The sequence below is a fragment of the Excalfactoria chinensis genome, chromosome 24 (genome assembly GCF_039878825.1).
Source record: "Excalfactoria chinensis isolate bCotChi1 chromosome 24, bCotChi1.hap2, whole genome shotgun sequence".
Classification (NCBI taxonomy): Eukaryota; Metazoa; Chordata; class Aves; order Galliformes; family Phasianidae; genus Excalfactoria; species Excalfactoria chinensis.
The window spans coordinates 3,261,897-3,274,259 of NC_092848.1; the positions used below are offsets into that span (position 1 = coordinate 3,261,897).

General features: G+C 64.5%; 1 protein-coding gene across 1 annotated transcript; it reads right to left on the minus strand.

The window, feature by feature from the left end:
* Positions 1-53: 53 nt before the first annotated feature.
* FAM171A2 (family with sequence similarity 171 member A2) lies at positions 54-12,223 on the minus strand. Its single transcript, XM_072356784.1, is given in 10 exon segments — positions 54-198; positions 1,301-2,404; positions 5,164-5,290; positions 5,453-5,546; positions 5,548-5,570; positions 5,645-5,821; positions 6,241-6,393; positions 8,075-8,167; positions 9,532-9,759; positions 12,087-12,223. Coding segments are annotated over 10 exon segments (2,127 nt in total). The 5' UTR covers positions 12,160-12,223; the 3' UTR covers positions 54-143.
* Positions 12,224-12,363: the final 140 nt, after the last annotated feature.

A 12,363-nucleotide genomic window follows, 5' to 3' on the forward strand; every position in this document is an offset into this window, starting at 1 on the left:
CGCACGATTTTGGGGGGGGGGGGGGAGGAGGAAGAGGCGAAGGCGGCCGCGTGTCAATGGGGTTTCATATATTAATGGTATCTAAAATCCACGGTGGGGTCTGGGGGAGGTCTGTGCCCCCCCCCCCCCCACCAAACCCATCCCTATGGCAGCTTGGAGGCACCGCCGGCTCGGGGGGCAGTGCCAGCCCCCCCCGTCCTGTGGGGACACAAATGGGTTTGTGTTAATTATGGGGGATGGGGGGGGGGGGTCCCAGCCCTGACCCACCCACTGCCACCACCACCCCCCCCCCCCCGGGGTTAATGGTTGTGGGGACAGAGAATAAGGGGGGGGGAAAGTGCTTTGGGAGAGGAGGGGGACTTGGGGGGGATGGGGCTGGGATGTGGGGTGGGAGGAGAAAGGGTGGGGGTAGGAATAGGGTGGAGATATGGAGGGGGAATGGGGATGGGATGGGATGGGATGGGATGGGATGGGATGGGATGGGATGGGATGGGATGGGGATGGGATGGGATGGGATGGGATGGGATGGGATGGGATGGGATGGGATGGGATGGGATGGGATGGGATGGGATGGGATGGGATGGGATGGGATGGGATGGGATGGGATGGGATGGGATGGGATGGGATGGGATGGGATGGGATGGGATGGGATGGGGATGGGATGGGATGGGACGGGATGGGATGGGATGGGATGGATGGGATGGGGATGGGATGGGATGGGATGGGGATGGGATGGGATGGGATGGATGGGATGGGATGGGATGGATGGGATGGATGGATGGGATGGGATGGGATGGGATGGGATGGGGTTGTGTTGGAAATAGGGACTGGGATGGGGTGGAGGTGGGAAGGGATGGGGGGGGGGGGATGGATGGAGCTGGTGGATGGAAATTGGGATGGGGTGGAGAAAAGGAAGGAGAGGGGGATGGAGATGGGAACAGGGAATGGGATGGGGATGAAGATGGACCGGGGTAGAGGAAGGGACTGGGACGGATGGAGATGGGGATGGATGGAGATGGGGGGGTTGATATGAGCGAAGGAGGGTAAAGAGGATCGGGGTAAAGACTGATGGGGGTTTGGAGGAGACAGAGATGGGGATGGGATGGAATCGGGACGGGAACTGGGCTGGGCTGGGGGTAAGGATGGGGATGGGGAGGATGGAGATGAGGTGGGGACGGGAGTGGGGGCAGAAACGGCTGGGGGTGGGGCTGGGGATGGCGATGGTGGCGATGGAGATGGGGGGGGGTGGAGGTGGAGGCCGGGCTGGGTCTGGGCCGTGCGGGTCCGTCCCGTCGCTTACTTGACGTTGAAGACCATGAGCGGCCGCTCCTCCCTCCTCTGCCACGGGCTCTTGCGGTCCCCCCCGTCGTCGCCGCCCTCTCCCCCGTCGCCCGCCTCGTCCTCGGGGCTGCTGGGCGAGTCCCGTTGCGGCTCGGACGCGCTGCTGCAGCCGCTGCCGCCGCCCCCGGCCCCGCGGCGCCCCCCGGGGGGACCCCCGAGCAACGGGGCCAGGGCGCTGTCCTCGGGCGACGGGGGGCCGCGGGGCGGGGGCGGCCGCGCTCGGGGCGGGGGGGGTCCCCGCTCTCCGCCCTGCAGGTCGATGTAGGAATGGCGGACGTGGGACGCGCGACCGTCCAGGGACACGAACCAGGCGCGGGGAGCCACCAGCTTCTGCTCGGCCAGCGCCTGCAGCTCCCCGTTCAGCTGCGCCACCGCCGACTCGTTCAGCAGCACCGGGATGGCCACGGGGCCGCCGCCGCTTCCCTGGGTCGGGGGCGCCGCCTGGGGGGCTCCGCTCGTCGCGGCCGGGTTGGCGGCTTCCAGCTGCGGGCCGCCCTCGGCCGCCCCGTCCAGCCGCATGTAGCGGGCGGGGATGAGCAGGGTGGGCACCACGCCGCGGTACACGTCCTCCTGCGGACCCTCCAGGGCTCCGCACAGGATCAGCGGGCCCGGCGGCCCCATCGGCGGCCCCATCGACGGCCCCATAGATGGCCCCATAGACGGCCCCATAGGCGGCCCCATCGGCGGCCCCAGTGACGGTGGTCGCGGTGGTGGCGGCGGCGGCGGCGGCAGCGGGTCGGACGGCGGCACTTCGCGGGGGGCGGCGGGGGGACCCTCGTTGGGGGCGAAGTCCTCCCGGGGGTGGCAGCGACGCGACGCGGTGTTGGAGGACGATGGTGGGACGGAGGAAGGAACCTGCTTGAAGAAATCCTCGCGGGAGCCGTCGAACTTGAGGCCGGGGCTGTGAACCTCCGTGTCGCCCCCCGAGGACGCGGTCTCCATCTGGCTGCTGCAGATGAGGTTCAGCTGCGACATGGACGTGGCCTGGTCCCGCTTGGAGGCGTCCAACGTCCCCGACAGCGGCAGTTTGCGGTGCTGCTGGCGCGGCTTCAGGCAGCGGCGCCTGGAGGGACAAGGGGGGACAAGGGGGGAGTGAGAGCACAGGCACTGCACTGCCGGGGGTGGGGGGCCCAGAGTCAGATATAGGGCAAGTGGGGGGTGGGGGTCCCATAGTCTGCTATAGGGCAACCGGGGGTGGTGGTCCTATAGTCTGTTATAGGGCACCCAGGGGTGGTGGTCCCATAGCTATAGGGCACCCAAGGGTGGTGGTCCCATAGTCAGATATAGGGCACCCAAGGGTGGTGGTCTCATAGCTGTAGGGCACCCAGGGGTGGTGGTCCCATAGTCTGCTATAGGGCAAGCGAGGGTGGGGGTCCTATAGATATAGGGCACCCAGGGGTGGTGGTCCCATAGCTATAGGGCACCCAGTGGTGGTGATCCCATAGTCAGATATAGGGCACCCAAGGGTGGTGGTCTCATAGCTGTAGGGCACCCAGGGGTGGGGGTCCTATAGATAGATATAGGGAACCCAGGGGTGGTGGTCCCATAGCTATAGGGCACCCAGTGGTGGTGGTCCCATAGTCTGCTATAGGGCACCCAAGGGTGGTGGTCCCATAGTCAGATATAGGGCACCCAAGGGTGGTGGTCTCATAGCTGTAGGGCACCCAGGGGTGGTGGTCCCATAGTCTGCTATAGGGCAAGCGAGGGTGGGGGTCCTATAGATATAGGGCACCCAGGGGTGGTGGTCCCATAGTCTGCTATAGGGCAACCAAGGGTGGGGGTCCTATAGATATAGGGCACCCAGGGGTGGTGGTCCCATAGCTATAGGGCACCCAGTGGTGGTGATCCCATAGTCAGATATAGGGCACCCAAGGGTGGTGGTCTCATAGCTGTAGAGCACCCTGGGGTGGTGGTCCCATAGTCTGCTATAGGGCAAGCAAGGGTGGGGGTCCTATAGATAGATATAGGGCACCCAGGGGTGGTGGTCCCATAGCTATAGGGCACCCAGTGGTGGTGGTCCCATAGCTATAGGGCACCCAAGGGTGGTGGTCCCATAGTCAGATATAGGGCACCCAAGGGTGGTGGTCTCATAGCTATAGGGCACCCAGTGGTGGTGGTCCCATAGCTATAGGGCACCCAAGGGTGGTGGTCCCATAGTCAGATATAGGGCACCCAAGGGTGGTGGTCCCATAGCTATAGGGCACCCAGTGGTGGTGGTCCCATAGCTATAGGGCACCCAAGGGTGGTGGTCCCATAGTCAGATATAGGGCACCCAAGGGTGGTGGTCTCATAGCTGTAGGGCACCCTGGGGTGGTGGTCCCATAGTATGCTATAGGGGACCCAGGGGTGGTGGTCTCATAGTCAGCTATAGGGCACTCAGGGATGGTGATCCCATAATCTGCTATAGGGCACCCAAAGGTGGTGGTCCCATAGTCAGCTATAGGGCAAGCGGGGGTGGGGGTCCCATAGCTGTAGGGCACCCTGGGGTGGTGGTCCCATAGTCTGCTATAGGGCACCCTGGGGTGGTGGTCCCATAGTATGCTATAGGGCAAGCAAGGGTGGGGGTCCTATAGATATAGGGCACCCAGGGGTGGTGGTCCCATAGTCTGCTATAGGGGACCCAAGGGTGGTGGTCCCATAGTCTCTTATAAGGGACCTGGGGGTGGTGGTCCTATAGTCAGCTATAGGGTGGTCTCATAGCTGTAGGGCACGCTGGGGTGGTGGTCCCATAGTATGCTACAGGGCACCGTGGTGGTCTCATAGTCAGCTATAGGGCACCCGGGTGTGGTGGTCCTATAGTCAGCTATAGGGCACCTAAGGGTGGTAGACCCCATAGTCAGCTATAGGACATTCAGTGTTGATAGACTCCATAGTGAACTGTGGGACATTAAAGGTTGGTGGCCCCCATAATCAACTGTAGGGCACCAATGGCTGGTGGCCCCACAGTCTGCTATAGGGCACCCACAGCTGGTGGCCCATAACCAGGTATAGGACACCTGGGTTTGGAAGACCCCATAGTCAACTATAAGACACCCAGGGTTGGTGGCCCCAGAGTCAGCTATAGGGCACCCACAGCTGGTGACCCCATAGCCAACCATAGGACATTCAGGTTTGGTGCCCCCACAGCCCACTATGGTGCAGCCAGGCCTGGTGGTCCCATAGCCAGTTATAGGACATCTGGGGTTAGTAGACCCCATAGTCAACTGCAGGGCACATGTGGCTGGTGGCCTCATAGCCAGCTATAGGACAACCAAGGTTGGTGATCCCCATAGCCAGCTATAGGACACTTGGGGTTGGTGGTCCCCATAGCCAGCTATAGGACACTTGGGGTTGGTGATCCCCATAGCCAGCTATAGGACACTTGGGGTTGGTGGTCCCCATAGCCAGCTATAGGACACCCAGGGTTGGTGGTCCTCATAGCCAGCTATAGGGCATCTGAGGGTGGTATGAGTTGGCGATCCCATAGTCAACTGTAGGATGGACAGGTTGGTGGGTCTGTGGCAAGTTATGGGGTGTCTGTGGGTGCCAGGAGGTGGTGGAACCCATAACCAACTACGGGGTGTCTGTGGGTGCCTAGCAGTGGTGGAACCCATAGCCAACTATGGGGTGTCTGTGGGTGCCTAGCAGTGGTGGAACCCATAGCCAACTATGGGGTGTCTGTGGGTGCCTAGCAGTGGTGGAACCCATAGCCAACTATGGGGTGTCTGTGGGTGCCTAGCAGTGGTGGAACCCATAGCCAACTATGGGCTGCCAAGCGGTGGTGGTCCCCGCAGCCATCAGGCACCCATGGGTGCCAAGCAGACCCCATATCTGGCTGCTGACCTGCAGTAGTAGATGAGGAGGCAGAGCAGGGTGAGCACCAGCAGGGCCAGAGCACCCAGGATGGTGAGCAGGAAGATGGTGTGATACGCTGAGATGTCCTTCATGCCCGCAGCCACCGCCAGCAGCCCTGCAGGGACAGCGAGATGGATGGGACACCGAGATGGATGGGACACCAAACTGGATGTGACACCAAACTGGATGTGACACTGACCGGGATGTGACACTGACCGGGATGTGACACCGAGCAGGATGGGACACGGCCAGCCCAGCCCCAACCCGGGGCTCCTACCTGTGCTGGGAGATGGCACCGCCGCTGCCCAGTAGCCCAACTGTGGGGCCACGAAGGTCCAGTAGAGCTGCTGGCCCTCCCTGCGGATCAGCCCCCGTCCCATTGCGGACCCACAGCCCTATAGGGGGAATGGTGAGACCCACAGCTCCATCGCGGCCACGCTCCCACTCCCCCCCCCCCACCACCACTCACCGCTCTTGGGGTCAAACCTCCACGCGGGGACGCTGCTGGACCCGACGGCGGCGCTGTCGGAGCTGAGCGGAACCGAGAGATGCGCCGGTCCGGCCAACTGCACCTCGGTCCCGTTCCCGGTGAACAGACGGACGCCGAGCGCGGCCACGGCCGACAGCTCCAACCAGCTGCCATTGGCTGCCCGGGAGCACAGCGGGGTCAGCGGACCGGACCCTCCGTTCGACCCCCCATGTCCCCCCATATCCCCCCACGTCCCCCCGTGTCCCCCCACGTCCCCCCACGTCCCCCCATGTCCCCCCATGTCCCCCCATGTCCCCCCACGTCCCCCCACGTCCCCCCATGTCCCCCCACGTCCCCCCACGTCCCCCCATGTCCCCCCATGTCCCCCCACGTCCCCCCATGTCCCCCCCATGTCCCCCCACGTCCCCCCACGTCCCCCCATGTCCCCCCATGTCCCCCCACGTCCCCCCACATCCCCCCATGTCCCCCCATGTCCGTCCCCCCATGTCCCCCCACGACCCCCCATGTCCCCCCACGTCCCCCCACGTCCCCCCACGTCCCCCCATGTCCCCCCATGTCCCCCCATGTCCCCGTACCGCTGCCGTCGGAGCCCAGGAAGGCCGGGAAGCCGCGCAGCTCGGTGGGGGCGGTGGCGGCGGTGAGCGATGCCCAGAGCTGGCTGTAGGACGAGCTGCGGGGCAGGCGGGCGGAGCGGCGCTGGAACTGAGCCCAGGGCTGAGCACGGGAACCTGCGGGACGAACAACAGCGGGAGGGCTGCGCTGTGAGCAGCAATAGGGCAACAACGGGGCGGCCCCGTAGTCAGATGTATGGCACGTGGGGGGTGAACCCGGGGCAGGGTATGGGACAGATGAGTGTGCTGGGGGTTGGAGGTCCCATAGCCAGCTATAGGGCACCCAGGGGTGATGGCCCTGTGGGAATCTGTGGGACATCTGAGCATGGGATGGGATGGTGGTCCCATAGTCAACTGTATGTCACCTAGGGTTGGTGGCCCTGTGGTCAACTGTAGGGCACCCAGGGGTGGTGGCCCCATGGCAAGCTATGGGACAGCTGAGTGTGTTAGGGGTTGGCTGTCCCATGGCAAGCTGTAGGACACCTAAGGGTGCTGGCCCCATTGGAATCTATGGGACATCTGTGTGTGTTAGAGGTTGGTGGCTCCATGGTCAACTATAGGGCACCGAGGGGAGGTGGTCCTATAGTCAACTGTAGGGCACCCAGGGGTGGTGGCCCCATGGGAATCTATGGGACATCTGAGCATGCGAGGGGTTGGCAGTCCCATAGTCAGCTATAGGGCACCCAGGGGTGATGGCCCTGTGGGAATCTATGGGACATCTGAGCATGGGATGGGATGGTGGTCCCATAGTCAACTGTAGGTCACCTAGGGTTGGTGGCCCTATGGTCAACTATATGGCACCCAGGGGTTGGTGGTCCTATAGTTAACTATATGCAACACAGGGGTGGTGGCCCCATGGCAGGCTATGGGACATCTGAGTGTGTTAGAGGTTGGTGGCTCCATGGTCAACTATAGGGCACCGAGGGGAGGTGGTCCTATAGTCAACTGTAGGGCACCCAGGGGTGGTGGCCCCATGGGAATCTATGGGACATCTGAGCATGCGAGGGGCTGGTGGTCCCATAGTCAACTGAATGTCACCTAGGGTTGGTGGCCCTATGGTCAACTGTAGGGCACCCAGGGGTCCTATAGTTCACTATATGGCACCCAGGGGTGGTGGCCCCATGGGAATCTATGGGACATCTGAGTGTGTTAGGGGTTGGTGGCTCCATGGTCAACTATAGGGCACCAAGGGGAGGTGATCCTATAGTCAACTGTAGGGCACCCAGGGGTGGTGGCCCCATGGCAAGCTATGGGACATCCGAGTGTGTTAGGGGTTGGCTGTCCCATGGTCAACTGTAGGGCACCCAGAGGTGGTGGCCCCATGGGAATCTATGGGACACCTGAGCATGCAATGAGTTGGTGGTCCCATGGCAAGTTGTAGGGCACCCAGGATTGGTGGCCCCATGGGAATCTATGGGACATCTGAGTGTGTTAGGGGTTGGTGGTCCCATGGCAAGCTGTAGGGTGCCAGGGGTTGGTGGTCCTATAGTTAACACATGGCACACATGTGTGGTGGCCCCATGGGAATCTATGGGACATCTGAGCATGGTATGGGCTGGTGGTCCCATAGTCAACTGAATGTCACCTAGGGTTGGTGGCCCTATGGTCAACTGTAGGGCACCCAGGGGTCCTATAGTTCACTATATGGCACCAAGGGGTGGTGGCCCCATGGGAATCTATGGGACACCTGAGTGCGTTAGGGGCTGGTGGCCCCATGGCCGACTATAGGGCAAGCTCTAGGAAGCAGGAGGGCTCTGGCCCCACAGCTGCCTGTAGGACATGGTGGTGCCCCACTCACCGGGGGGGCCCAGCAGGATTTGCACCAGGTCCTCGTACAGGATGAGGGTGGCCGGGCGCTCGGGCTGCAGGTACAGACTGATGGAGGCGTACACTGCGGGGGGGGGGGGACACATTGAGGGGGGGTCCCGCGCCCCCCAACCCTCACCCACCCCAACCCTGCACCCCTCACACCCCCCCTTCCAGCCCCCCCCCCCCCCCCCCCCCCCCCCACGCTCCACACGTCCCACCCCACAGCAAGGTGACCCCATTGATGCCGTCCCCCCCCCAACCCCCCCGCAGTGACATGGCTGCCCCGGGGCAGGGGCTGGCGCTGAGCCCAGGGTGACCCCCCCGGGGACGTCAGTGCCAACAACCCCCCCCCCCCAGTGGGACACGTCACTGCCCGCTATGGGAGAGGGGTCCCAGTAAGGGATCGGGGTCCCCCAGTAAGGAGCCGGGGTCCTTAAAGGGCCCCTGAGCCCCCACGTAAGGGATTGGGAACCCCCCAGAATAGGGGCTGGGGGCCTCTTACAGCTCTAAGCCCCCCAGGAAGGGATCACAGCCCCCCAGCAATGGACTGGGAAGCCCCCGAGCACCCCAATAAGGGGCTGGGATCCCCCAAAAGGGCCCTGAACCCTCAGAGCCCCTACAAGGGCACAGAGCCCCCCAGTAAGGAATCACAGCCCCCCAGTAAGGGACTGGGAGGTTCCATAGCACACCAGTAAGGGGCTGGGCTCCCCAGAAGGGGCTCTAAGCCTCCCAGTAAGGGATCAGAGCCCCCCAGTATGGAACTGGGAGCCCCTAGGCAGATGATGGGGTTCCCTATAAGGGATCAGGGCCGCCCAGTAAAGGATCTCACAACAGCTCTAAGCCCCCCAGTCAGCAATCAGGGACCCCCAGTATGGGACTGGGAGGACCCCAACACCTCAGTAGGGGGTTGAGGTCCCCCCAAAAGGCTCTGAGCTCCTTAGAAAAGGATCGGAACCCCCAGAACAAAAGGGTTGGATCCCCTAAAAGGGACCAGCCCCCCCAGTAAAGGAGCCTCCAGGAAGGGCCTGAGGTCCCCAAATGGGCTCTGAGCCCCCAGGAGGGGATTGGAAACCCCAAAGGAGGGGCTGGGCCTCCCCACATCAAGGCTGAGTCCCCCAGGCAGGGACCAGAGCCCCCCAGCAACGGACTGGCAGGTTCCCCATCACCCCAGTAAGGGGCTGGGCTCCCCAGAAGGGCTGTAAGCCCCAGGAAAGGACTGGGACCCCCGAGGAAGGGGATGGGGCCATTATGTGCCCCCCCAGGAAGGGATCAGAGCCCCCCACAAAGGACTGGGACGCCTCCGAGCACCCCACTAAGGAACTGGACCCCCATAAAAGCTCCCTGTGACCCCCCAGTATCCAGGATTGGGACCCCAAAGAAGCGCTTTGCCCCCCCCCCAACAAGGGACGGGGTCCCATTTCCTCCCCATGCCCCCCCCCCACTCACACGGCACTTTGGTGACCCTCCATGGCACGGTGGCGGTGACGAAGCCCCTCTTGGTGGCGCTGACCAGCACCCACGTGCCCAGGCTGTAGGACAATGGCAGCACCCCGCTGCCATCGGGGTCCGTGGTCCCGGAGGCCAAAGAGCCGCGGGGTCCCAACACCTCCAGGCTGGTGTGGGGCAGCGGGGTCAGAGAGCCGCCCTCGTACACCTGGACCTTCAGCAGGACGTCTGTGGGGATACGGGGGGGACACAGCCCTGTAGGGTCACCAGCACCGCGCTGTGGGGCTGAGGGCACCATCCCATAGAGTGCAATGGGGTGCAGGAAGGTGGGGGGGACTGTCCCAGTAAGGTGGGGGGACTGTCCCAGTAAGGTGGGGGGACTGTCCCAGTAAGGACCCAGGCACCATCTTATGGGGTGATGGGGACCCATCCAACATGGGGTGGGATCCATCCCAGTAAGGCCATGGGCATCATCCCAGTAAGGCTATGGGCACCACCCCAGTAAGGTTGTGGGCATCATCCCAGTAAGGCCATGGGCGTCATCCCAGTAAGGTCATGGGCACCATCCCAGTAAGGCTATGGGCATCATCCCAGTAAGGCCATGGGCATCATCCCAGTAAGGCTATGGGCACCATCCCAGTAAGGTCATGGGCACCATCCCAGTAAGGCCACGGGCATCATCCCAGTAAGGTCATGGGCATCATCCCAGTAAGGTCGTGGGCATCATCCCAGTAAGGTCATGGGTGCCATCCCAGTAGGGCTATGGGTGCCATCCCAGTAAGGTCATGGGCACCATCCCAGTAAGGTCATGGGTCCCATTCCAGTAAGGCCATGGGTCCCATCCCAGTAAGGTCATGGGCACCATCCCAGTAAGGTCATGGGTCCCATTCCAGTAAGGCCATGGGCATCATCCCAACTCACAGTAGGACCCACCCAAGTAGGGCCATGGGTACAATCCCAGTAAGGTTGTGGGACCCGTCCCATTAAACCCATGGCATCATCCCACAACATGACAGGACAATCCCAGTAAGGTCAGGGGCACCATCCCAACATGTGGTGGAACCCATCCCAGTAAGGTCTTGGACCCCACCTTATGGGGTCACAGGCACCACCCCAACCCGTGGTGGGACCCACCCCAATAAGCTGGTGGGGCCGGATCCTACAAGTGGTTGGACCATCCCACATTGGTCCTGGGACCTTCTTATGGCACCACCCGACCGGGATGAGTGGGACCCATCCCAGCATGACACGGACTCCATCCCAGTAGGGAGCTGGAACCCATCCCAGTGGGGTCCTGGCCACCACCCCGACAAGTGGCGGACCCATCCCAGTAAGGCTGTGGGCCCCATCCCAGTAAGGTTACTGGTACCCTCTTATAGGGTCACGGGCTCCATCCCAGCAAGGCACCCACCCCACAGTGTCCCTCCCCCCTCCCCCAGGTGCCCCCACAGTGGGGTTCAGCCCCATAGGGACGGCTACGGGGCAGGGTGGGCACAGGGGGGGGATCCCAGCCCTCCCCCCCCCCTCCCGCCGTCGGATCCTCGTTCGAATCCCGCTCTGCTCAGCGCCGTCCCCATGGCAACGACCTCATCCATCACCCCCCAACCCCCCCCACCCCCCAACCTAAAGGACTTCGGGACCCCCCGCCCCACCCCGCGCACCGCCCCGACCCCCAACCTCCCCCCCCCCCCCCAACATCATCCCCCGCTGTGGGGCGGCCCCAGACGTGGGTTGGGCGGAGGGAAGCGATGCGCTTTGGGGGGCGGGGGGGGGGTCCCGGCTCTGGGGGCAGCTGTCGCTGTGGGGCAGCGCTGTTCCGCGGGTGGGGGCAGGTGGCACCGCGACGTCACGCGGGGGGGGGGGGGGGAGGAGGGGGGAGGGGGCAGCACGTGTTGTGCAGCGGCACAAAAGTGGGGTCGCCCCCCCCGCACAGCGCGGCACAAACAGCGCGGGGGGGGCTGGGGGGGGCGGGGAGGGGTCGCGGGGGGGACCCCAAAACATCCCGACCCCCCCAACATCCCCCACCGGCAACTGACACCGCGGACACTCCGCCCCCCGTGGGACGCCGCCCCCCCCCCCCGTCGCCCCCTCCCCCCCCCCCCCCCCCAAGCGCTGCCCGTGTGCCCCCTCCCCACCATCGCCCCCCGCAGACCCCCCGCCCATCCCCCCCGCGCCCACCCCAGGCCCCCCCCTCCGTCCCCGCCCCATCTCCCCCTCCCCCCCCATCCCCCCACGCCCACCCCGCGGCCCCCAACTCACGGCCTATGGACCCCCCCCACCCCACCCCTACCCCGGGACCCCCCCCCACCCCCCCTCCCCTCCCGCATCCCCCTCCCCCGATCCCACGCTCCCCCCATCTCACGACACTCCCTCCCCGCCGCCCCCCGCCCATCACCCCGCGGCCCCCGCCGCCCCCTCCCCACCCCATAGCGCCGCGTACGGACCCCTCCCCCCGCACCCCACACCTATGGGGGGACCCGCCCCATCCCCGCAGCGGTGACATCCCCACACCCCGACGGGGTTCGGGGCCGCCCCCCCCCACACAAAGCACTCACCCATCGCCCCCCGCCCGCCCGCAGCCGCCAGGAGGAGGAGGATGAGGAGGGGGGGGGAGCGGCGGGGCCGCATCGTGCCCGCACCGCTCCGCTACGGCTCCATGGCCGCCCCGCACCGCCCCGCACCGCCCCGAGCCCCCCCCAGCCCCCCCCAACCCCCCCCCACCACCGCGAGGGTCGGGCTCCGCCTGGCGGCACCGCCGAGCAACGCCGAAGCCGCGCGTGAACGCGCAATGCGCGCCCCCTACAGGGAGAACACCCGAGAGGGACCGGACCC